This window comes from Actinia tenebrosa, unplaced genomic scaffold (genome assembly GCF_029948245.1).
Source record: "Actinia tenebrosa isolate PJP-AT-01 unplaced genomic scaffold, QUT_ActTen_1.0 PGA_scaffold13__45_contigs__length_12533684, whole genome shotgun sequence".
Taxonomy (NCBI): domain Eukaryota; kingdom Metazoa; phylum Cnidaria; class Anthozoa; order Actiniaria; family Actiniidae; genus Actinia; species Actinia tenebrosa.
Genome location: NW_028292573.1, coordinates 6,935,665 through 6,958,215, shown reverse-complemented (window position 1 = coordinate 6,958,215; position 22,551 = coordinate 6,935,665). Strand labels below are relative to the sequence as shown.

The 22,551-nt window shown below is 37.3% G+C and overlaps 2 protein-coding genes and 1 long non-coding RNA gene across 3 annotated transcripts; 2 read left to right on the top strand and 1 right to left on the bottom strand.

Annotated features, from left to right (window-relative positions):
- Positions 1-5,991: 5,991 nt before the first annotated feature.
- Positions 5,992-22,219, top strand: LOC116289517 (uncharacterized). Its single transcript, XR_004196335.2, has 4 exons — positions 5,992-6,054; positions 13,947-14,022; positions 15,536-15,611; positions 21,653-22,219. It is a non-coding gene; the product is annotated as an uncharacterized LOC116289517 (long non-coding RNA).
- Positions 7,959-11,679, top strand: LOC148911714 (uncharacterized). The gene is made up of 2 exons (XM_089029123.1): positions 7,959-8,288; positions 8,699-11,679. Exons 1-2 carry the CDS (start codon positions 7,959-7,961, stop codon positions 10,004-10,006), a joined length of 1,638 nt encoding a protein of 545 aa, XP_088885249.1. The 3' UTR covers positions 10,007-11,679.
- On the bottom strand, positions 10,615-13,084 carry LOC148911713 (uncharacterized). Its single transcript, XM_089029055.1, has 2 exons — positions 12,602-13,084; positions 10,615-12,278 (listed from the first exon to the last, which is right to left on the bottom strand). Exons 1-2 carry the CDS (start codon positions 12,814-12,816, stop codon positions 11,861-11,863), a joined length of 633 nt encoding a protein of 210 aa, XP_088885181.1. The 5' UTR covers positions 12,817-13,084; the 3' UTR covers positions 10,615-11,860.
- Positions 22,220-22,551: the final 332 nt, after the last annotated feature.

Below are 22,551 nucleotides of genomic sequence, written 5' to 3'. Positions count from 1 at the left end.
GAAGTCGCAGAAGCCCTAGGTAGGATTTATAAGCGCGTCTTGAAATGGCCCAAGCTGCTGCAAGTGGATGCGGGGACAGAGTTCATGGGCGTGGTTACTAAGACCCTGAAAGACCACGACACTAAGATTAGAAGAGCCGAAGCTGAGTACCACAGGGGTCAGAGCATTGTCGAAAGATTCAACAAGACCTTGGCCGAGCGTCTCTTTGGGTACCAGTATTGGAAAGAGCTGGAAGATCCCTCCAAACGCAACAGGGAATGGACACAGCGGCTCCCCCAGGTCATCGCGGCTTTGAACAACGAGGCGGCCAGGGCTACGGGAATGAAACCCAAGGATGCCATAAAAAAGAAACACGTGGAACACAAGTCCTACGTCAGAAGTTCGAGGGCGGTCTTCCCCCATGAAAAAAAATTAGGTAATGTCACGGTCCGATATCTCTACGGACCGGGTGAATTAGAAGGAGGATCCAAAAGAGCTACGGATCCTAATTGGTCTTTGGAAACTTACCAGATCCGAAGCGTAATAGCTAAGAAGGGTCAGCCCATCTTGTATTATCTTCACGATGGCCCCACACGTGGGTTCGTCATGGAAGAACTGCTTATCGTGTGATGTCCGAATGCTATCGTATGCACTCCGTCATCACACATCCATCGCTTACCGTCAAATGCAGACAGTGACACCTTCTCCTGCGTGACGTTATGTATCTGATGACCATAGCTGCGCAGGCTGTTCATCTTATGCCGCTGTTCCTTGCGTGTTCGTAATACGTTGAGGTAGGACTCGTGCGTAATGTCCTTCTTAACCACGTACTTTTTTACGCCTTTAGCTTTCTTTTCTACGCCGTCTAACTTTAGCACGCTGTACATCTTTGGTTTCAGACCCACGTACTCTACTATGGGTTTTCCTAACATTTCGTCTTTCATCTTCCCAATTACCTTCTTATTCTTCACAGAGTAAAGGAAGTGCTCCTTCGGGTAACCGCTGGTGTCGTACTCGTCTATGTCGGGGAGGCAGTCTTTGTAAACGTCTTCCGTTTGCACTTCTAGAATTAGGGAGTCGGTGTCTGTGTACAGGAGGCGACAGCGGTCTCCGTACTTTGGCTTAAGCTTATCGTAGTAGAACTCGTACATAAGCAGCTTCGATAGATCCAGCACCGTAAAGCCTGTGTAAACGGGCTTGTTTAGTAAGAGGTTTGCCCTTTTCATGTGAATCACGTAGAAGTTCAGCATTTCTACGTATCTAACGAAGCCTGGCTGTGACACGTATGCTTCTGCTTCCTCTTTGGTGCTGACTATTTTTACGCTTACGCGCTTGCGGATGTTCTCCATTGTCTTTCCGAACACGCTGTTGTTCATCAGTTTGAAGAGGTTTTTCTCGAAGTCATTTTTCGCTGCGGTACGCTTTTGCGTGTTAAAGTCAATGTAGGGGCGCATCCAGGGTTCCTGCGTGAATTTTAGGACTCTGTGGATCTTCTCTACGCGCATTCCGTGTCGCACGTAGAACTGCAGGTTGCGGTAATGTACCACATACTTCTTCTTATCCATCAGGTTCATAGTTAGTTTCCTGTACGGTTTGTAACCAGGGCACATTTGCTTTTGCAGCGGACTTAGCTGCTTAAATGGTATCTCTATCGCTTCTGGTGCTAAGGGGAACTCATTGTGTTCGTCGTGCAGGCGCTCTGGGTACTCCAGATCCACTTCTAAAACGTAACCCTTGTCTTCCTCCTTTCCTACCTGCATGTAGAAGTCTATCGGCTTCACTGGATCCCATTCGAAGTCTCTCACAGGTAGGTACTGTGACATTGCCCAACCATAAAGGTTATTCGCATCCAGGTAGTAAATGTATGTGGTTGGTTTCTCTGGGTCGTGCTCTACTAAGGGGTTGTTTGCGCGGGCGTAACGTCGGCTGGGCCCGCATACGCCGCCACGAATACCCTCTTCCATAAACCGATACATGTCGTACTCCGTTAGGAGATCCAACTGCGCATTTGTCTTCTTTAACAAAGCACTCCAGCTGAGCCCAGGAGCCGTGTAGAAATTAGCGGGATCCAATCCGTAATATTCCATAGGCATCTTTCTGAAGCTTTGGAAAACATCTGCAAGCAGCACTACGTCAGACCTTAGGTAGATGTCGTGGTAGTCCCCCATGTTCTCACAGGAGTACTTTTCCCACACGTCTAACGCATGCTGGTACTCCTCGTCCTTTATACCGGACTCGTTTAGGGTGCTGTAGAAGCGATCTTTGGGTGGTAGGGGTTCTTTGAATCGATCCCAGGAGTCCATGTATTCGTATGGGTACACTCCTTTCCTTTCCGCGCCGTATTGGCTGGAAATGGGAAAGTTGGTGTTATACTTTACGAGGTTTGCTAAGGAGTCCGCCATAAACTGCTGCGAATCTAAGAACTTCAGCTTACCCACAGTTACGGACATGTAGCGCTCTTTGTTGTTGGGTATGCATTTGACGTCGGAGCCGTCTGTTCCTTGTAGTAGCAAATGGGAGTCGTAACCGCGGAGGTTGTGAAAGAACACCGGAATCTCCATGTCTGGATTTACTTTGAAGTTTATATTACATTTCCAATGAGCCGCTCCTCTGTATTTACCCGTGATGTGGCAGTGATCCCTAACCCTATCCACATAGAAATCCTCAACAAATGCTTTGTGGCAGTGAATGCAGTGCGTGGAGGGCTTTCCCGGCTTCTCACCCTTCTTAGCATACTTCCCGCATTTAAAATGAGCTTCTCCTAGATACTTTCCATCTTCATCCCACGCTTTCTTGGCTCGTCTTCCAAACTGAAGAAGCGTATGTTGGCAAATGTGGCATTTTTTTGCCTTGTTAAAAGCCTCCTGGTTCTCTTTGGTAAATTCCATCTTCTTTGGACGTCTTAATTGTTCTCTAATCTCCCCCTCCTCTTCTCGCAATGCTTCTAGAAACTCATTAGCTGCGTTCTTACCTCGGTAAATCACAGGAGGGTTTGCTTTACCGTCTGATTTGACTACTATGTAACCAAAGGAGCAGATCTCGTGTAATCCTACCTTATTCGTGGCACCACGTTTCTGCTCTTCCTTAGTTATCAACGCTTCGAAGTCTGCATATATCACGTAAGGCACTTGCATCTGCTTTTGATGGTCTGCGTATGAAAGCTCTTTGTTGGTGGGTATCTGGATCCGTTGCGCCACTTCTTCGACTCCGCGGCAGATCTCATCGTGTTTCTTTAGGGTATTTAAGGATGTAAATGACAGCAAGCAGCAGTCGCAGAAGTACTTTTTGCCTTTGTGCTTAGTATGTCTGTAGAATAGTCTGCTAATGTGTTTAACCCATGAGTAGTGTCCGCCGTGGTAGAATAAATGTACGCGCTCTCCTTTACTTTTTGACAGAACTAACGGTACTATCGTCTGCTCTCTGACTCCGTAAACGTTAATTGCTAGATCGTTTATTTCCTCAAATATGGGGATGTCTATCAACTGCATGGGAAATTCCACACCATCCCACTCTAAATCATCTGTGGGATACTTACTTGTCCTACAGGGATCCTTCTCTGCTGGATACAGTGCAGACCTGATTGCCCACATAAAGCATCGATTGTCTTCATTCTTCACGTTTACAATAGCCTTCTTCCTTTCTACCCACGTTGGTAGCGGTACGTAACTCCCCCCTCGTATGGGTACGTACCTGGCCATACTTATCTCTATTCCTTCAACCTCCTCTACTGTCCAACCCGATCCTTCTTTCGTGTAGTTAGACAGCGACTCCATTATTGCTTCTAAGGCTTCACTGAGTGACCTATCCAGATTCGTGGATTCTAATATCACTAACGACTTTGATCGCAACATTGCTGTCGTCATTACCTCGTCTTTTGACAAACTTACTTCTACCATTATGCTCGCTTTCAGGGCTCCTAATTCTTCTATACCTTTTCGGAGAGTCCTTTTAACCTTCCTTTCTGACTGACGCCAAAACTGTCTAACGTCAATCTCACCGTTACCGGGTATTGACACCGTGCTGAAGTTGCTTTGGGATTCCATCTATATAATAGGAAATATTTTATACCTAATACCAAGCACTTTTTAGGTCGTCGTAGTCGTACTCACAGTCCTGACAATGCCAAAACAATTTAACCTTAGTCTCAAACTTCTTACCACATCCACAATCATAACTGCTCATACACTTCGTCTTCATTTTCAAATGCTTTTTCAAATCCGCTTCTTTCTTAAAAGTTCTCTTACATTCTTCACACTCCATATATAGACTAATATATTTAAGTGCGCTGTTGCCCTCAACCACACTTGGAGTGGGGGTCGTCCGTAGGTGGATTTTTGACGCGGGTCTTACCCCGTGTTGAGATTGCGCTGGAACCCCCATTCCCTATACTACTCTTGAACTAAGCAATGTCACCTCCATATGCATGAGACTGTGAGACTTTTTCACTTTTTTCACAAAGACTAGCCTTTTTGATGTTTTTGTTATGATTGTGGGAGCGATTTGTGGACAAACTTCGTTAACAAAGAATTCGGTTGCAAGGAAAGAATGCCGAGTATAGTTTTCCAAGATTTAACAAACAAACTAATTTGAAAAAAATGTCCTTTCGAATCGTTTAACACTTCAACATCATTATGAGATGGGATAGATAGTCATTGCTATATGAAAATACCTGCGGCAGGCTGCCGTTCCTATGTGTAAAGACCATCAGTTTACAAATGATAAAAGCACTAACACTGATCATCTTCTCAAATTTGTTGTTTATTCTCTTGGTCTATAATGAAAAAGTGGTTAGAAATCCAAATGTCTTCAAACGTCTTCTCAAACTTGCTGTTACTCTCTTTGTCCATAATGACATAGTGGTTAGAAATCCATCCACATCATCAGCCTTCGTTTCATGTACGATTGCTTTGTTATATGAACAACTGGAAGGATAAAGAAAAATAGGCTTCGATTGTAATAGAATGGTGCGCTTTGATGAAAAAGAGTACATCGCGGGCGTAGAGTGCGTCTCACATCGTACAGCCATCTCACATCACAAATTACAGCATTTATGGTGTCCTTCACCGCCCGTGATGTAGTATTCTTGTGTATGTATCTTTGACTTCACTTTAAACCCATTTGGAAGCTATTGTTTTCAATTCCTTTTCCCTTTCAATAGATCTATCATGTCTAAATCATAAAGAGTAGATTCTGTATGAAGATTAAAAACTCAAGGTCTAGACTAATCTAGCCCTATAGTTTTTTTCTATTCGATCCAATAAGCTGAAAACTTTTCAGCTTGTCTGATCTAATAGCAAACAAGAATGCAACTGCGCTAGGTACTGGGGTTTTATTAAAGGTGTAGAGATAATATCCTGGCTTAACGGATGACCGTGAGATTCAACGATAGTTCCGTAAAATAGAATAGGGTTAAAGCATATTATGCGGATTGTCCATACCATAAATAGAAAAAATCGTTTTGGAATAGTCCTTTAGCATTTTATCGATACCATGCGAATCAATTCAATGTATTATAGAATAGACTAGTTTTGCGGACAAAAAACAACCTTTTAATCCGAATTTAATTCCAAGACCTTTCGCCCGGAATAACCTCGTTCCCAAGCACTATACTTTAACGGAAATAGGAATATATGGTTAAAGTTAGGGTAGAGCTCAAAAGTATTTATATATATACATAGCTGCATGGCTGTTCATACCCTACAAGCAGACAGGGTATTCTTTTTATTGATGTTTGCCAGATGAGGTTAGTAAAGCGACTGCTGCCAGGATGTATTTTTTTCAAAGAAGCGGTCCACTCATTTACTTATTAGCATTCATTCATTTATTGGCATACATTAGAGTTCAGCATTGCGAGTTCTTAAATACCATACCTATTTTAGGTTATTAATATTATTATATTATGTGATATATATTTCTTCTTGTATTCCGCGTTTTAGAATATTCCGCCATTCCGCAGTTCTTCCGTTCCGCGTTGAAAGCGTTGAGTATAATCGTGCAAGGTTTTATGGGTATGCAATACATATAAGAACAAGATGGAGGAATTTGAAGGGAGACGAAAATTGCTATTTCCTTACGGTAAGAAACGTTCAGAACCTTAGAAGAACCCTTGAAATATTGAATTTAAATGTCTTATCTTCTGTGGAGGGCTTTTTAATGACATTTGTGGTCTTGTCGTTAAATTAGCGACCATTTATTGTGACACGTGTGAAGTCGCTCGTCGCTGTTAAAACTTGTCTTCAAACATTCATTTTGTGTTCGTAGAATGGGTTTTAATCGTTGAACAGGCCTAAAGAAAGGTACTTATACTTTTCTGGATATCGCTGTTCAATTTACAATGTCTTTTAAAGTATTTCTTAAACTTATTTTCTCCGTAGTTTGAAGACAACAACGTGTACTCACTTACGTTACCCCTCCATAGAAAACATAAAACCCAACACTGTTTTTGGGTTTGTTTTGCTGCAATATTTTTTTTCGAAGAATTAAGCTTATAGAAAATATGCAATAGCATATAGTACATAGTACAGAGACATGCGTGTGGGTTTTATATTCCTTAAATATGCAATGGATAAGGCTCATCCAAGGCTCGTAATTTACCTATTTATAAATGAATAACCATGCCATTTAAAAAGATATATATTTTGAAGTGTTAAGTAGTGACAAGTGTAACATGTCCTTTCCCTCGTTGTCAGAGAGCTAGGACAGAATGATTGAAAAATAGATATTTTAAGCCTTAAGAACATAAGGAGTTATTACTGGGTTGCCTGTGGCACTTTTACATTAATAACAGTCCACTTTACGCAATGATTTCTTCAATAAAATTATAAGCGACAAAATAAGAACTTGAAAATATACTAAAGGACAAAAAGAATACCAATTCCGATGGAATCTTGAGGAAAAATCAGCCTAACTTACAATATAAATCAAGTGTTTCTCAATAAACTCATAACTAGGCTTTGATAGATATTAGACCTTAACAACCAGTGATATACAAACCCAAATAGAGACAAGCTGAATGATATTTCTAAGGGAATTCCTAGAAAAAGTTGGCTAATTTGAGTGAGCAAATGAATGTTTTATGAGTGAAATACTAACATAACTTCTTCCATCGGGTTCATTTACCGCGGGCAATTTCATATGGTCAGGTCGTGGTAAAGTAATTAAGTAGTGTGACATGCATAACACAAAATTGTTTATTTGTATTCCACATATTGATTGATACCAAATCCGTCAACCCAGAAGCTAAACTCGGAGCTTCGGCGTCCAGAATAAAAAAAAGTAAAAGAATTTGTAGAAAAAACTTGTATTATTTCAGAGAGTAAATAAAACTTTTCTGAGTGTTAGTGCTAAGTCAATTTTGTCTTTTTTAGTTAGATTTTTAAAATTTTTCCTCTTAAGTCAGGTATTATGAAGTATTTTCAAACAATGAAGTAAAAAAGGAGGGTGGACAACTTCCTTTATACATGCACAGCGATCACAGCAGTTAATTTTTATGACTTTTTGCTTATCAAAACACTGGAATGACGTCATAACAAGGCAACCCAGTATACACTCTTGTTCAATTTAGTTTTATGGCGCTAGCTTGGATTGTGTTACGGTCACCAAAATGTTCGGACATCGTTCTCGGATTTCCATACAAATTCACTGACTTTAAAGAGACAATTTGGGTACATTTCTTTAATAAGCTATCTTAAAGGACAACTGACCCCAAAAATTGCCGTTTTTCATATAAAACTACAACGTACATAGATCACATAAATTCAACTTTGAACTCTGATACAGCTTCTATGTCGCCGAAAAGAAATAATCAATTCGCGAAAAATAGCAATAGAAGAGCGCCATATTTGAGCCCGCAATAAATTACCGCATTAATGCCGTGACGTCACAACGTGAAGCTTGCATTCCAAACTTGTTGAGTTTGTATATTTCGAGTGCTAGTCGATCTTTTAATAGTCTAAGTTAGAGTAAGTTTCTTAATCCAGATGGTCCATTGTTGTGTGCCAGAATGCACCAACCATTCTTCCAAAACTGAGTCTGTTAGCTACCACAAAATTCCTAACAAAATAGCTCTTCAGAAGGCATGGATAGCGCGGATAAAGAGAGAGAACCTGCTGCCTTTGAAGAACTGCTACGTTTGCAGCGATCACTTCGAGGATTCATGCTTTGAAGTGGATCTGATGGAGCAGTTAACCGGGATAAAAAGGAAGAGGAGATTAAAGAGCGATGCTGTTCCGTCAGTATTCAATTTTTGCAAGCCAGCTAAAAGAAGAGCTACATCAGAGAACCGGCTCAAACGCAAACAAAACGAAGAGGTGAGATAACATGTCATTTATACATAACATAGTTTACATTGTTTTTCGAAATAATCACTCATGAAAAAGACTTATTAATGCATACCGAAGCGAGTCATCAATCATTAGCTATTTATGCTTTCATAGATGAAATGTTGCTTAAAATCATAAGTATAGCTAGTAATATTTGATCGATACTTGAAATTTTCAAAATGGTTATTTGCACGTGTTTAGTTTACATTTGATATCTATTCGTAAACCATAACAATGTTGCCGTAATATTCCAAATTTGCTTGGATAAATGACCACGGAAGAATAATTTATAGCATTGTTGGTTAATATGTTTATTTTGTATTATTTAAGGTAAAGTAGGCCTCGAAGAATGGTTTATAGTATTGTTGAAAACATTGTTTATTTTTGTATTTTCAAAGAATGTGGAGCAGCTATGTGCCACAATAAATCCCTCGTGTGAAGATCCACCAAGTATGGAAACACCAGAGTTCTCTCCTGAACCACTTTGTAAGGAGATTGGTGTTCAGTGTTGCCTTGGTTGTAGATATGTTGTAACATCCACTGTATCAACTCAGACAGAGCCTGGATACTATAAAGATGCCGACACAACAACAGTTTACAATCCCTCCCCTTCACCAAACATCAGTAGAGATGAAATACTCAGTGTGAGCTTCCACGACCACAGCTACAGTACTAGCTATCACCCCTCACCAGTAAAGTCAATGCCAACAGTGTCTCCACAAAAGTCAGAAAAGTCTTTGTTTTCAGAGGAAGAGGGACTCCCACTAAGTGACGATGATCATGGTTTCATTGTTTCATCGCAAGAGACAGTTTCAACAGCGGACAGTGAATTAGAGCCAGAAAACAAAGACTGCAATAAAACTCTTGAAAACCATATCAAAGAACCTAAATATTTGGTATTTAACTCTTGTTTGCAGCAGTTATTCAAGTTTTGTAGAAGCTGTGGAGCACCTGTCGCTGATGTCAACTTTGTATGTCAAGGCAGCCTACTTATTGTGACAACTATATGTATGAAACATCATGCTTTGACATGGTACTCACAGCCAATGTTAAATCGCTTAGCTATTGGGAACTTGTTGATTTCCTCATCAATATTATTTACTGGTAATACTTTTACCAGACTTCAAAACTTTGCATCCTGTCTTGGCCTAAAATTTCTGAGTGAGAGGGTCTTTTACAGACATCAGGAACGTTACCTATTTCCTGTTGTTAATGATGCTTGGAAGAGAGAGGAGGCTGCTGTAATTGAAGAGCTGTCAAATAAGGACATAGTAAATCTCAATGGTGATGGCCGAAGTGACAGTCCTGGCCATAGTGCTAAATATGGCACATATACTATGATGGAGACAAGCACAGGGAAAATTGCCACCTTCAGCATTGTTCAAGTCTCTGAAGTAACCAGCTCCAATGCTATGGAGAAAGAGGGGTTTCTAAGGTGTTTGAACACTTTAGAAGACACGGTCAGTATAAAATGTATCACAACTGACAGACACACATCCATCACCAGCACTATGGCAAAAGATTTTAGCCACATCAAACACCAGTATGATATGTGGCATCTTTCCAAGTCAATTGTAAAAAAGCTGAACAAGAAAGCAAAATTGAAGAAAAACCAAGAGCTGGCACCCTGGATACAATCCATTTCAAACCATCTTTGGTGGTGTGCTGCTACATGTAATGGGGATGTACAACTTTTGAGAGAGTAGTGGAAATCTGTTGTTCACCATTGCGTGAACAAGCATTCCTGGAAGGATGCAGAGGTATTCAAAAAGTGTGCCCATCCTCCCCTAACCCGCAGACAAGTGCGCACCACACACTGGATCAAGCCGGGGTCACCAGCTCATGTGGCCCTAGAAGAGGTTGTCCTTCAACCAAAGTTACTTAATGACTTGGCAAGATTGACCGACTTTTGTCACACAGGAGGGCTTGAAGTTTATCATTCGATGATGCTGAAGTATTGCTCAAAAAGAGAGCACTTCTCTTACAAGGGAATGGTTGCTCGTACTCAACTTGCTGCCATTGACAACAATTTCAATACAGCTAGAATTCAAGCAATTGTTCAAAAAGGCCCAAGGAGTGGAGAAGCTCGTTATCGCAAGTGCTTCCCTAAGATGCACAAGCGCTGGGTTGTTAAGCCAGTCTTACAAAGAAAAAGCTATGCTTTCCTCCCTGAGCTACAACTGAAAGTACTTGAAATTTGTGAGGGTGGCATGGAGGCTGCAGGGGTTGACCCAATTGAAGAGGTTGAATTACCAAGAAACATTGCTAGTGTTCCTGCCCCAGACAAACAGGAATTGATTGAACGACACCGGTCAAGATTTTCTAGGTAATTAATTTAAATGGAATGTAGTAGAGACTAAAAACACTAAAATGTGTAGTGTTAAGTGATGCTAATTCTAACCATTTCCTATTTTTAATTAACACTATTTAGTAGAAAATAATGCAAAGCATCATTGGCACTCTTTTAGTGATTGTACTCTAGTGAATAGCTGTTTTGAAAGAACTGTCAAGTAAGCCTGTCGTCCCAATCCCCCTCATCTTTGAACAGTTGTGTTCATTACTGGTAATAATTACAATGCTTCTACAAATGGGAAGGTACATGACAGACCCAAGTAAAACTGCTATAAACAAAATATGTAATTAATGTGAAGGGGACCTGATTAAAGTGGTAGATAAGTTTGCAGTTTTTAGATGTTCAGATGGAAATTTTATTAAAATATCATTACCACTTAGGAAACGATTGACTTTTAAATGAAATCTTAAAAGAGGTCTTTTCTTTAACTATCTACGCTCCATTATATATGGGGTCTCTCCCAGTATGAATGTAGTATAGAAAAAATTCCAGCTGAATAGTGACTTTCGCTTTCACTCATGGGAATCAAGATGTTCATTCATTTGCTCTCAGTGAATTAATCAGCACATGATTACTGAGCTGCAAAGGGCCTATTTGCCTGGGAAAAAAATATATGAGCCATAAATGGCTGACAAGCCTGGATGCCAAGATTTCCTAGTGCCAATTTGTCTGACAATGAGACTAGTCAGTACCGAGATTCTAAGATGGGGTGGGATTCTATCACCAAGAGAATATTTTTTTCATTTAGCACAATTTTTGAATCCATTATAGCATGCTACTTCAAGGCAAATTCTTTATAAACAATACTGACTAGCCTTGTTTTCAGACAAATTGGTGCCCAGGAAATATTGGTTATCCATGTCTAGTATAACTGCAAAATTTGCTTGGTTAGCTCATGATTTTGTCCACTAGTGCTTTGTACACTAGGTTCTCTATTCAGCTGGATATTTTGTCTAGGTGTAGTTGTTTTTAAATAATAAAATATGCAAAACCTAGAAAACATTTATATAAACAACTTTCTATATGTACTTCATCTAAAAATAAATTCATGACTAATCTTATACATTTTGGTCTCAGCCTTTCCATGTTTTCCTTTTCAATTTATCAATTCAGAAATCCTGATAGAAAAAAATCCACTCTGTGTATATGAAATGAAGTAAGGAATAAATAAAATGTATATAATAACTCCATGTAACTTTAGGCCAAGCTAATCATCTGCATAGTGAAAACCTTCAAATTCAAAGTCCTCCTCTAGTCCAGGGGGAGGGAAGTGTGCTCTGATGCACATGACAGCACAAGAGGGCAGAACAACCCGAACTTCCTTTCCAAGAACTCCCCAGCACCATCTTGCTAGTTGCCTATATGCAATGTGTCTGTACTGCTTGTGCTCTGGGCCTTCATACGCATTACTGTACTGCTGTTTGTACTGAGCCCATGCGGTTCGAAGAACATACTTATTGGCACAAACAGGTAAGAATCCAGGATGTTGAGTAATGCATGGTGGTGGTTCATCAGCATCTCCATCTTCAACAACAGACTGGCATGTTGCAACCACTTTTTCGATTTCTTGGCAACAAATGCATTCAGATATTGAATCCATAATTTGGCAGCTACCACAGGTACACCTATTTAACAGAAATAAAACAATTCTTAGTATCTTTGAACATTATCAACGATTGTCCCAAGTGAGAATATACATACACAACTTGTGACACAACTATATCCCTGTATCTATATCCTGCAGTATATAACTTATTGACTATCAAGCGATGTTTTTAAACATGTTTTTAATTAAAATTGTGAAAGTTGGTATTGCTTTTGGTCGCAAACTGGATTCATGCATACCAATATCTAAAGAACATATTGCAAGAACACGAGTGGCAAGATACGATTTTATATAAAATGGATATGTAGTTCAGTTTTGTGATAAGACAGAAGTACGACTTACCAATCTGAATTTGTAAGTCGATTGTTCTCTTGTTCATCGTCTTCAATAATGTCACTGTCAGATCCTTCTCTGAACTCTTCATCTGAGGAGATTTCTATTTCTGGTTCAAACTGATATGGCCGTAAACCAAATTCGTCGTCCATTCCGAAAAATTCTTGAGCGAAATCGTCTCCCGAGCTGTCCGAGCCTTCGGAAGAAGAATTAGATTCTGACATGCCTTTAATTTGATGACCAAGTTGTATTTTTTCGCAAAATATTGAGTAAAACGTATAAGAAACTGAGGAAGAAGTCAGGCAAACAACTGGAAGCTTGAACTCTTGTGACGTTGTGACGTCATTACGCTATTTTTCTGAGCCCGCGATAAAAGCGCAAGATGGCGGCCACCAGAGCGATATATGCGATGTTTTCAAAAAATTGTTTTAGAAAAATGGATGCTCTATCCCCTTTAAAAACTGGATTTTTGGACTTCTCAAATGATGTAGTTCCTCTTAAAAATGGGTCATTTTGGAGGGTCAGTTGTCCTTTAACACCAATAGCAAAAGCCTCAATCAAGCTAGAGAAATGATTATTTACTTATTCATCATTCAGAGTCGCTACATTGTATGGAAATTGGAGAACAATGTCTGAACTTTTTGGTGATTGTTGCACAATCTAAAACAATTTATGTTCCTTGAGGGCTAGTGCTGAAAATGTGAATTAGAGGTGAATGAAATTTGAGTTTTCTAGAATGTAGAAATATATGATTGCTTGCAAAAACTCTGCTAACATCAAAATATTTCAAATTTTTGAATCAAAAATAATAATTAAATGCTTTTATAATTCATAGTTTTTGCTCCTTTGTGCTTGCATAACTAGTGACATCCCATTTTGACTATTCTTCGTTTGCATGTTATGTCATCACGGCCATGTTGTTATCATTTAACAAAAGATTTCTTATTAGCATCCATTGCGAAGGTCGTGGGTTTGATTCCCAGCAAGATTGGAATTAAATTTTTCCGAATTTAATTTCAAGGGCTTTCGCCTGGAATAACCTCGTTCCCAAGCACTATAACTTATCTATTTCTATATCTTCAATAATTTCCCAAGTCTTGGTTTAGCTTTCTCCCATTATTCACATTCTTTGGAATTTTTCTGTAATATTTTTGCTTTGTGAATTAATGGATGTTTTCTGTGATGTCTGAGCTAAAGCTATTTTGGCTGGTCACCAAGGCTGGCAATTGAGCAGCCATTAATTTAAGCGATGGACTCATCAGGTTATCAAACAAATTCAGCCTAGACTGACCTATGGAATCAGTCTTGGTATAGATCAATAGATGATTAATGATTTCTTTTAATTTCATTTCAGGCAAGTAACCATATCTGGAGATGATCATGAATGATTTTCTCTGCTCCCACAGTCTTTTTGATAGCTGTAGTTGCTGGTATGTTATGTGTATTACTCTTGCACATGAAGATAGCAAACATTCTTAAGCAAAATATTACTATCTGCTGTGGAAGGTTTCAGGAGTTAGTGCTGCTCATCAAAACTGAAACATTTTGGATCTAAATATTTAATATGCTTTCTTTCTCTGAATATCATTTTATTGTCTACGAAATACTCACAGTTTAGTGTTGTGTATGAAGCATTACACCTGTAAATAGCACGTTGATGAAACCTGCCATGCTTGATTATGTACATGTACATGCTAAGACAACTTGAACAGGAGAGTTCTTATTTATTGACATTGAAGTTAATAGTTTTTTATTGAACAATTATTTTCATTCAAAGTACATTAGTCTGTGGTCATGAATATACAGTAAGCATTGTTTGATTGGTTATGTGAATACTGAGACCATGGGTTGACCATGGTGAATACTGAAAACCATGGGTTGTGACAATGAATGAAACACACAAAGAGGTTTGCATTATTAAAGTGGCATGCATTATAAAAGTAAATGCCAGAAGCCTTTTCTGTGAATAATTTATTTGTTTGATATTTTGATCGCTCTCCAGCAAAAACTCTGCTAAAATCAAAATAATTCAAATTATTTTGATTCAAAAATATTAATTAAATGCTTCTATAATTCATAGTTTTTGCTCCTTTGTGCTTGCATGACTAGTGTCATCCCATTTTGACTATTCTTCATTTGCATGTTATGTCATCGCGGCCATGTTGGTATCATTTAACAAAAGATTTCTCATTAGCAACCATTGCTAATGGTCCCACAATGACGGCCATGTTTTTGTCTTTTAACTCTCTTGGTAATGCTTGCAACCCGTAAATTGGTTGTTGTTGTCTTTAAGTTAACTTTTACGAATGAGTGTTATATTAGTTTTATTATATTAATTTAGCAATCATGAAAGGGTTACTGTTTGAAAACAGTTAGGGGTATTGTTGTCTATAAAAATTGATCTCAATAATTTCCAAAGCCTTGCTCTCAGTCTGACCATAAGCTCAGCTGGTAGAGCATCGGTAGTACATTTCCGAAAGTTGTGGGTTTGATTCCCAGCGAGATTGGAAATACTTTTTTCCGAATTTAATTTCAAGGGCTTTCGCCCGGAATAACCTCGTTCCCAAGCACTATGACTTATCTATTTCTATATCTTCAATAATTTCCCAAGTCTTGGTTTAGTAATGATGAAAAGGTAAATTATACACCGTGAAAAGATGAAAAAACTTACTTACAAGTCTTGGTTTAGTTTTTTCCCAGTATTCCCATTCTTTGGAATTTTTCCCTAATTTGTTTTTGCTTTGTGAATTGATGGATGTTTTCTGTGATGTATGATCTACTGTAAAGCTATTTTGGCTGTTCATCAAGGCTGGCAATTGAGCAGCCATTAATTTAGCGATGGACTCATTAGCTTATCAAACAAATTCGGCCTATACTGACTTATGGAATCAGTCTTGATATAGATCAATACATGATTAATGATTTCTTTTAATTTCATTTCAGGCAAGTAACCATATCTTGAGATGATTATGAATGATTTACTCTGCTCCCCCAGTCTTTTTGATAGCTGTAGTTGCTGGTATGTTATGTGTATTACTCTTGCACATGAAGATAGCAAACATTCTTAAGCAAAACATTACTATCCGCTGTGGAAGGTTTCATGAGTTAGTGCTGCTCATCAAAACTGAAACATTTTGGATCTAAATATTTAGTATGATTTCTTTCTCTGAATATCATTTTATTGTCTACAAAATACTCACAGTCGAGTTTTGTGTATGAAGCATTTCACCTGTAAATAGCACGTTGATGAAACCTGCCATGCTTGATTATGTACATGTTAAGACAACTTGAACAGGAGAGTTGTTATTTTTTGACATTGAACTTAATAGTTTGTTTTTTTATTGAACAATTATTTTCATTCAAAGTACGTTAGTCTGTGGTCATTAATATACAGTAAGCATTGTTTGATTGGTTATGTGAATATTGAGACCATGGGTTGACCATGGTGAATACTGAAAACCATGGGTTGTGACAGTGAATGAAACACACAAAGAAGTTTTCAAAATTTATAAGTGGCATGCAATATAAAAGTAAATGCCAGAAGCCTTTTCTGTGAATAATTTATTTGTTTGACATTTTGATCACTCTCCAGTGATCATCATCAGACTGAATTATAATTCAAAGTTCAAGTTATTATTATTAGTTCAGAAGTCCCAAAGGGATGCTATGTCCTTGATCATTAAGGTATCAGGGTACCCCTAGCAACCATTGTGCTTTAAACTCTTAATAGCACAAAACCTTTTAATCGAAACCTCAACAAAATATACATTTTGAAAGCTGAATAAATGTAGAAACTATTCCTTTTTTCCTTTTCATAAAATATATTTATCCTTTTAAGTTAGAGCAAATTATTCAAGTTTTCTTTATGGCATCTTTGCTGAGTTCATTGACAGCCGGTAATGATCGGAAACCGATGCTTATTACCTTTCTGAGATCACAAGACATCACTCATCAAAGTGTGTCTCAGATTTTTGATTAGTTGCTGTGTTGCTTTTTTCTATGCTCTTAAAGTTATGACACTGCTATATCACCTAAAGCCAAGCCAAAATCAACGATAATTTTGGAAATAAAAAAAATCAAAAATTGGAAATTTTTTTTAAGAACAACTGTCCAAGATGACTTACTCAAATTTCCAGTTAAATCATTTAAATTCCCTTTGACATTGGACTCAAAACATACGGGTAACTGAATGCAAAATCACTTCCGAGAAAATCGCAAAATTTTTTCTGAGTGAGTGGAAGCACCTTTGTTTACACAAACCCAATTTTTTTTTATTAATCGCTACTAAAATCAAAGATTTTTATATATTTTATTGCAAAATGTAAAAATCAATACTTTTGAGCAATTTTGGGGTACCCTGATACCTACCTTAACAGGGCTTCTAACAGGATGCAGGAAAAAAAATTATTGAAATTATGTGGGATTTTTCCCCCCGATTATAATGCATTATGCAGAGAAAAAGGCAAATTATGCGGAATAGGATGCAGGATGATGTCACCGAAAAAAATTCTGAATTTGTTTTCTTAGGTCATGGATATGATTATACATGTTTTAAAAAATTTTTTCTTCTTTATTCAAATCCAAACTTTCATTAACTTAACTTTTACATAATTATTTACAGTTTTACCTTGATTTTGCTTCTTTAATTGACACTGGCCTTGTTTGTCTCAGGTTTTTAATCCACATGGGTAATCGTCATTTTTTAAACACTACACGCAGTTCTTCTCGATATTCTTCTCTCCAAAACATTGCTTTGAATGTTTTTTTTCTCGAAACCTTAAATTTATGATCTGTTTTTGAAGCTCACCTTGCACAACCATTGTTCACATACTTGTAGTTAATAGATTATCTATTATGAAATTAACTCGCTCCACGAAATCAAAAATTCTTAAATAACATGCATACTTTAAGTCATGTTAATTTCCTCTATTTTTTGCCATTTTTGAAAGCTTCATAATAAATTTATCCATTTTGAGATATTTTAGGAGTCGCTAGATCTCAAATGTTTATGAGAGAGATATTATTTAACGCACGAAAATCTTGTCAGCGAATACATGGAAACACAACTATTATTTGCTATCTATGGCTGCTATTGTTTGACTTCTAGCCAATCAGAGAGAACGTTTTATTCAAGGCTAGTTACCAGGCTCCTTCACGGTTTTTAACTGAGAACGCCTTGTTAGTTTTCATTACACGTATGATTCAATATACAGTTTTGAACACTGTTTATTGCTTGAAATTTGGTAAGTAAACTATAAAAAATCATAATGTCATCAAAATATTTAAACATTATAATACATTTCTTCTTGATTATTAAGTTTTCTTAAGGTTTTTGACAAATTATGCGGGATTTTGCTGCATTATGCGGAAATCGTTCTCCGAAAAAGGGGAATTATGCGGATTCGTACCTGCACATCCTGTCAGAAGCCAGACGGCATATTCTTCTAGAATATAAAGGTACATGTTCAAAATGATCTTTAATGTTCACATTTTTGTTTTTGGAAAGATCTTATTACAAAACAAGAAATAATGTGACAATTGTCTTTTGTAAGAAGTATGCAGATGGTGATGACTTCTAATAATTTTCCAACTTCATAGGCAATAGATTATTATGTTAATAACTCTTGCTTTGATTAAGCTATTGAAAGCAGTATTATCTGTAATCAAAGATCAGTTCTAAGGGATAAACTTGTCATGTTAAGGAACTATGCGTCTGATCAATGGTTTCAATTTTTATTTACCTGTGGTAAACCAGTCATAAAATACCTTTGTATTTTTCCTGTCCTGATTCCTCCCCTACAAAATGGAAAAGTTACACAATAGTACCCAGGGGTCAATAGGACATTACCCAAGTAACCTTTGTGGGCTTCTGCTGGTCTACAGTTTATTCAATTAGCACCATGTTGCCAAATGATTAAGATAGGGCAGAACCAGCCAATCATGACGCAATGATGTAAATTAATTTTTTGTATGTTGTTTTCTGATGACTGCTGTAATTCAAGACAGCCTAACTAGAAATATCAATACTTTACTTGTAAATAAGTATTTGAGCCAGATCCTAAGCATTTACATCAAAGCTAATATTTCTAAGAATTTTCAATGGACCTCATGGACAATAGTACCCAGAGGTCTTCAGGGCCTAACACGAGACCTTTTACATGCTACTGCAATAGGGTTCTAGTCTACAAATTAAGCTTGTACCAGGTGTCAATCAATGTCACTGTCACAATGATTATGAAAAGGCAGAGATAATAGATCATGTTGCAGAAATTTATAACTACACATGCTCTATTTTGTTGACTACTATACTTAAAGACAGCAGAACTAGAAATATTTATTAACCATCTTAATCATAAACAAAACTTTTAAGAATAGTGTTAATGACTTCTAGGAAAGGAATTTTAAGAATCTTCAATCTTCATGAGCATTAGATTATTCTGGTCAACTATTCATGATTTGATTCAGCTATTCAATTGGACAGACTAGTGGTGTTAAAGAACTATGCGCCTGAGGCAAGCTGAAATTATTTTGATTACTTAATGCTATATTTTAAAGGTTATTTGTGTCTGAATATTTTGAATCATTGTAATTAATTTAGATTTATTTGGATATTGCTATAAGACAAATTTTGATGACTGGTGGGAGAAAATATATTTCATATTATGTAGTTCCCAACCCCAAAAGCCCCTCCCCCCCACCCCCCAACACACAGAAATTAGGGGTGAGGGAGCATGGAGGAGCAAGATCAATATTGCGGAGTTTGTATGACAGGATAATATAATTTTTAGGGCTGGAGTGGTGTGGTGGGGGAGGGGGGGGGGGGTCTTTAAAGAGATTACTCCATAGTGGGGGAGGGTATTGATTATTTCTGGTACTACACTTTACTTATATTTGAAAAGCAACAGAGCCCAATATGTGAATTTATTTTCCACCAAAACAATACCATGTTATATTGGCTTTTTCTCCTGATCAAACTTAAAGTACAGTCACCTTATTATAAGAAATCTATATTATCGTTTAGATAAGCTTTATTCTATAAATGGGTGGACTAGTGTGTTCTTGTTAATAGCATAATGCTTACAGCTTTTTAGGGAAATGAGGTAATATGCTCTCTTTAAGAATTCTTACCAAATGTTTATATTGTGCCATCATTTTCCTTAAAAAAATAGCATTTAATTTCTTGATAACATTTTCAGTTCTTAAGATATTCAAGCTTTAAGTTAATGCTAATTAGGAGATTAATGATGTCATATGTTCATCACTATGTATCACAGGCAGCCCAAACAAGGTTCCTGTGTATGGTTTTAAGGTAATGTATGGGAGTTATGATAAGTTATGAGAATGAAATGTTTCACTCAACAATTTACTTCCAAACTTGCTGCAGTTGTTGCTCTTACTTTGTTCAGTCAATTTGAGGCTGTTTAGTGGGTGTTTTCAAAATCCCCTCTTCTTTACCTAAATAATGGGAAGGCTGGAGACTTAGCACCCGATATCAACTACATCACGCAAGAAAATCCAAAAAATTCACTCTCTTTTATCTTGAACCGCAATAAAAATGCAATGTGTCATGTATCTGAATGCAACCACGCCAAATATTTCCAGAGAAATCTTGGCTTCAAGTCAAATATTTTATTTCTTCTACAGCGTGTGATCAATGGTGTTCAAACTGCATTTGTAAAGCATGAGCTGGTCACGTTACATACTGCATTCTGATTGGGCAATTGTGATACCTAGCTCGAAACCTATTCCCTTTACCCGACAAACTTGGGTTTGTTACTTTATCATAACTCCCATACATTACCTTATAAACCATACACAGGAACCTTGTTTGGGCTACCTGTAGTATGTATCTGAGAATATTAGGATGAATATTGTTCAAACTTTGAATTATAATTGTATTCAAAGTATGGAACATGTAAAAATTGTAGTTGCTATGACAACACCTGGTGTCCAGGTCCCTCAGCCATTGCCTTGCTATTTTTTAGGCTACTGCTTCAATGTAAGCATATCCATGTAATCTTGTTGAGTGTGTGAGTGAAATACTAAAGGAAGGCCAAATCGAATACTCATTTTAGTCCAATATACTTTCTGATATTGTTTGGGGCCAATCAGATCGTTGTTGTGATGTGACTACATAAAAACTGTAATAACTCCAATGTCATTCAAACCTGGACAGACGTACATTAGTGATCATTGGTTACACACAGGTGCTAATCATGTGACATATGATGTCATCAATCATGTGACTGTATTAAAACAGTAATAACTCTACAAATATTTAACCAATGTCAGTCAAACTTGTATACATTCCTGGACATTGTTACACACAGGTGCCAATCATGTGATATATGATGTCATCAATCACGTGACTGTATTAAAACTGTAATAACTCTACAATTATTTGAGCAATGTCAGTCAAACTTGGACGGACATACATTGCCAGACATTGCTTACACAAGGGTGCCAATCATGTGACTATGACGTCATCAATCACGTGACTATATTAAAACTGTAATAACTTTACAGATATTTGACCAATAATGTCCAGTAATGTATACAAATTTGACTGATGTTACACACCGGTGCCAATCATGTGACTACGATGTCAACAATCACATGACTACATATAAACTGAAATAACTCTGCAAATATATGACCACTGTCAGTCTAATTTGGACAGACATGTTGATATGCTGGACATTGCTTACACAGTGCCAATCATGCGACATATGATGTGTTACCAGTCGCAAAATCTTTATGATGTTGAAAATGGCAGTAGCCACATGCAGTCTTTGACTGCGTATTTTTTTTGTAAACCAGTTGTGAAACTTTATACAAACTGTAAAGAACGCCCTGAGAAAAAACTCTCAAAGCAATCAGTCAATCATCAATCTCTACTCACATGCAATGCTTTGTCCAGGAATCCAACCCTTGACCCTCAGAGGTGATTGTACTACTGCTAAATTACCTATGATTCCCATCTTGTTAACCAACAGGTAGAATTGTATCCCAAAAAATGTCATTACAAGGTACTAAATACTTTGGTTTTATACTTTCTAGGAGACTCCACTTCAGTGAGCAACATTCAAGAGGCACATGTGAAATATTACAGATAAGCCAAAGTAATAGAGTAAAAACATTATTATGTACAACACATATAGCACTAATTTTAAATTTTGATGAAATCGTTTTGCTTCCTTATCGTACGATGACCTATGATGTCAACTCATCTTTGTTATCTAGGTCACTATGGGTACTAGTTTCCTGACATATGCACCTTCAAAATCATAGAAAAGAAATTTGTTCATAATTCAAAAAACTTACAAATAGGGCAAGGCTAACTGACAGGTCAGAAAACTGGAGAACTCAGAAAAACTTTAAGATCACGGCAGAGACCTAACCAAAACCACCTATGGATGATGACCTCAGAGGTGACACATGAATCCATTTGTATAGGACTCCACAGCTGATTGCAATAAATTATGGCCATGGTTTATCATGAAAGACTGAAATATTTAATACAAGAATACTGCTAGACTACTTTACAGTCAGATATCTGAGAACCATTTATAGCTAACTTTCTCAAAGATATTTAAAACCAAAACTGTTTAGGTTTACTCTAAAGATATTGGGATATTAAAGTTTCATTGAAATCACTCAATGCCATCACATTTAGTTTCGTAATTTAACACAGTGCTTGACAAAATAATGAGACATTAAAAGAAAAATGTTACAATGAAATTAATGAAGCTTGTAGGAGTCCACAATACATGTTAAAGTATGCTTTATTTAAAGATTATCAACCCATCTGTGGTTGGTACTCATCTCTGATATACTTACATCTGTCTAGAGTGAAATACTTACTTATGGTGTACTTTTAGATTCAATCAATACAGGATACAGGTGAGTAACTGGTTTAAGATATGTTATAACACTGATAACTATAGAATATAATAGAG

Excerpts from the sequence above, each read along its gene's own strand:
- LOC148911714 (XM_089029123.1), top strand. The coding sequence starts at position 7,959 with ATGGTCCATTGTTGTGTGCCAGAATGCACCAACCATTCTTCCAAAACT. Across the intron at positions 8,289-8,698 it reads AACGCAAACAAAACGAAGAG|AATGTGGAGCAGCTATGTGC; the intron begins GTGAGATAACAT and ends GTATTTTCAAAG.
- LOC148911713 (XM_089029055.1), bottom strand. The coding sequence starts at position 12,816 with ATGTCAGAATCTAATTCTTCTTCCGAAGGCTCGGACAGCTCGGGAGAC. Across the intron at positions 12,279-12,601 it reads CGACTTACAAATTCAGATTG|GTGTACCTGTGGTAGCTGCC; the intron begins GTAAGTCGTACT and ends TCTGTTAAATAG.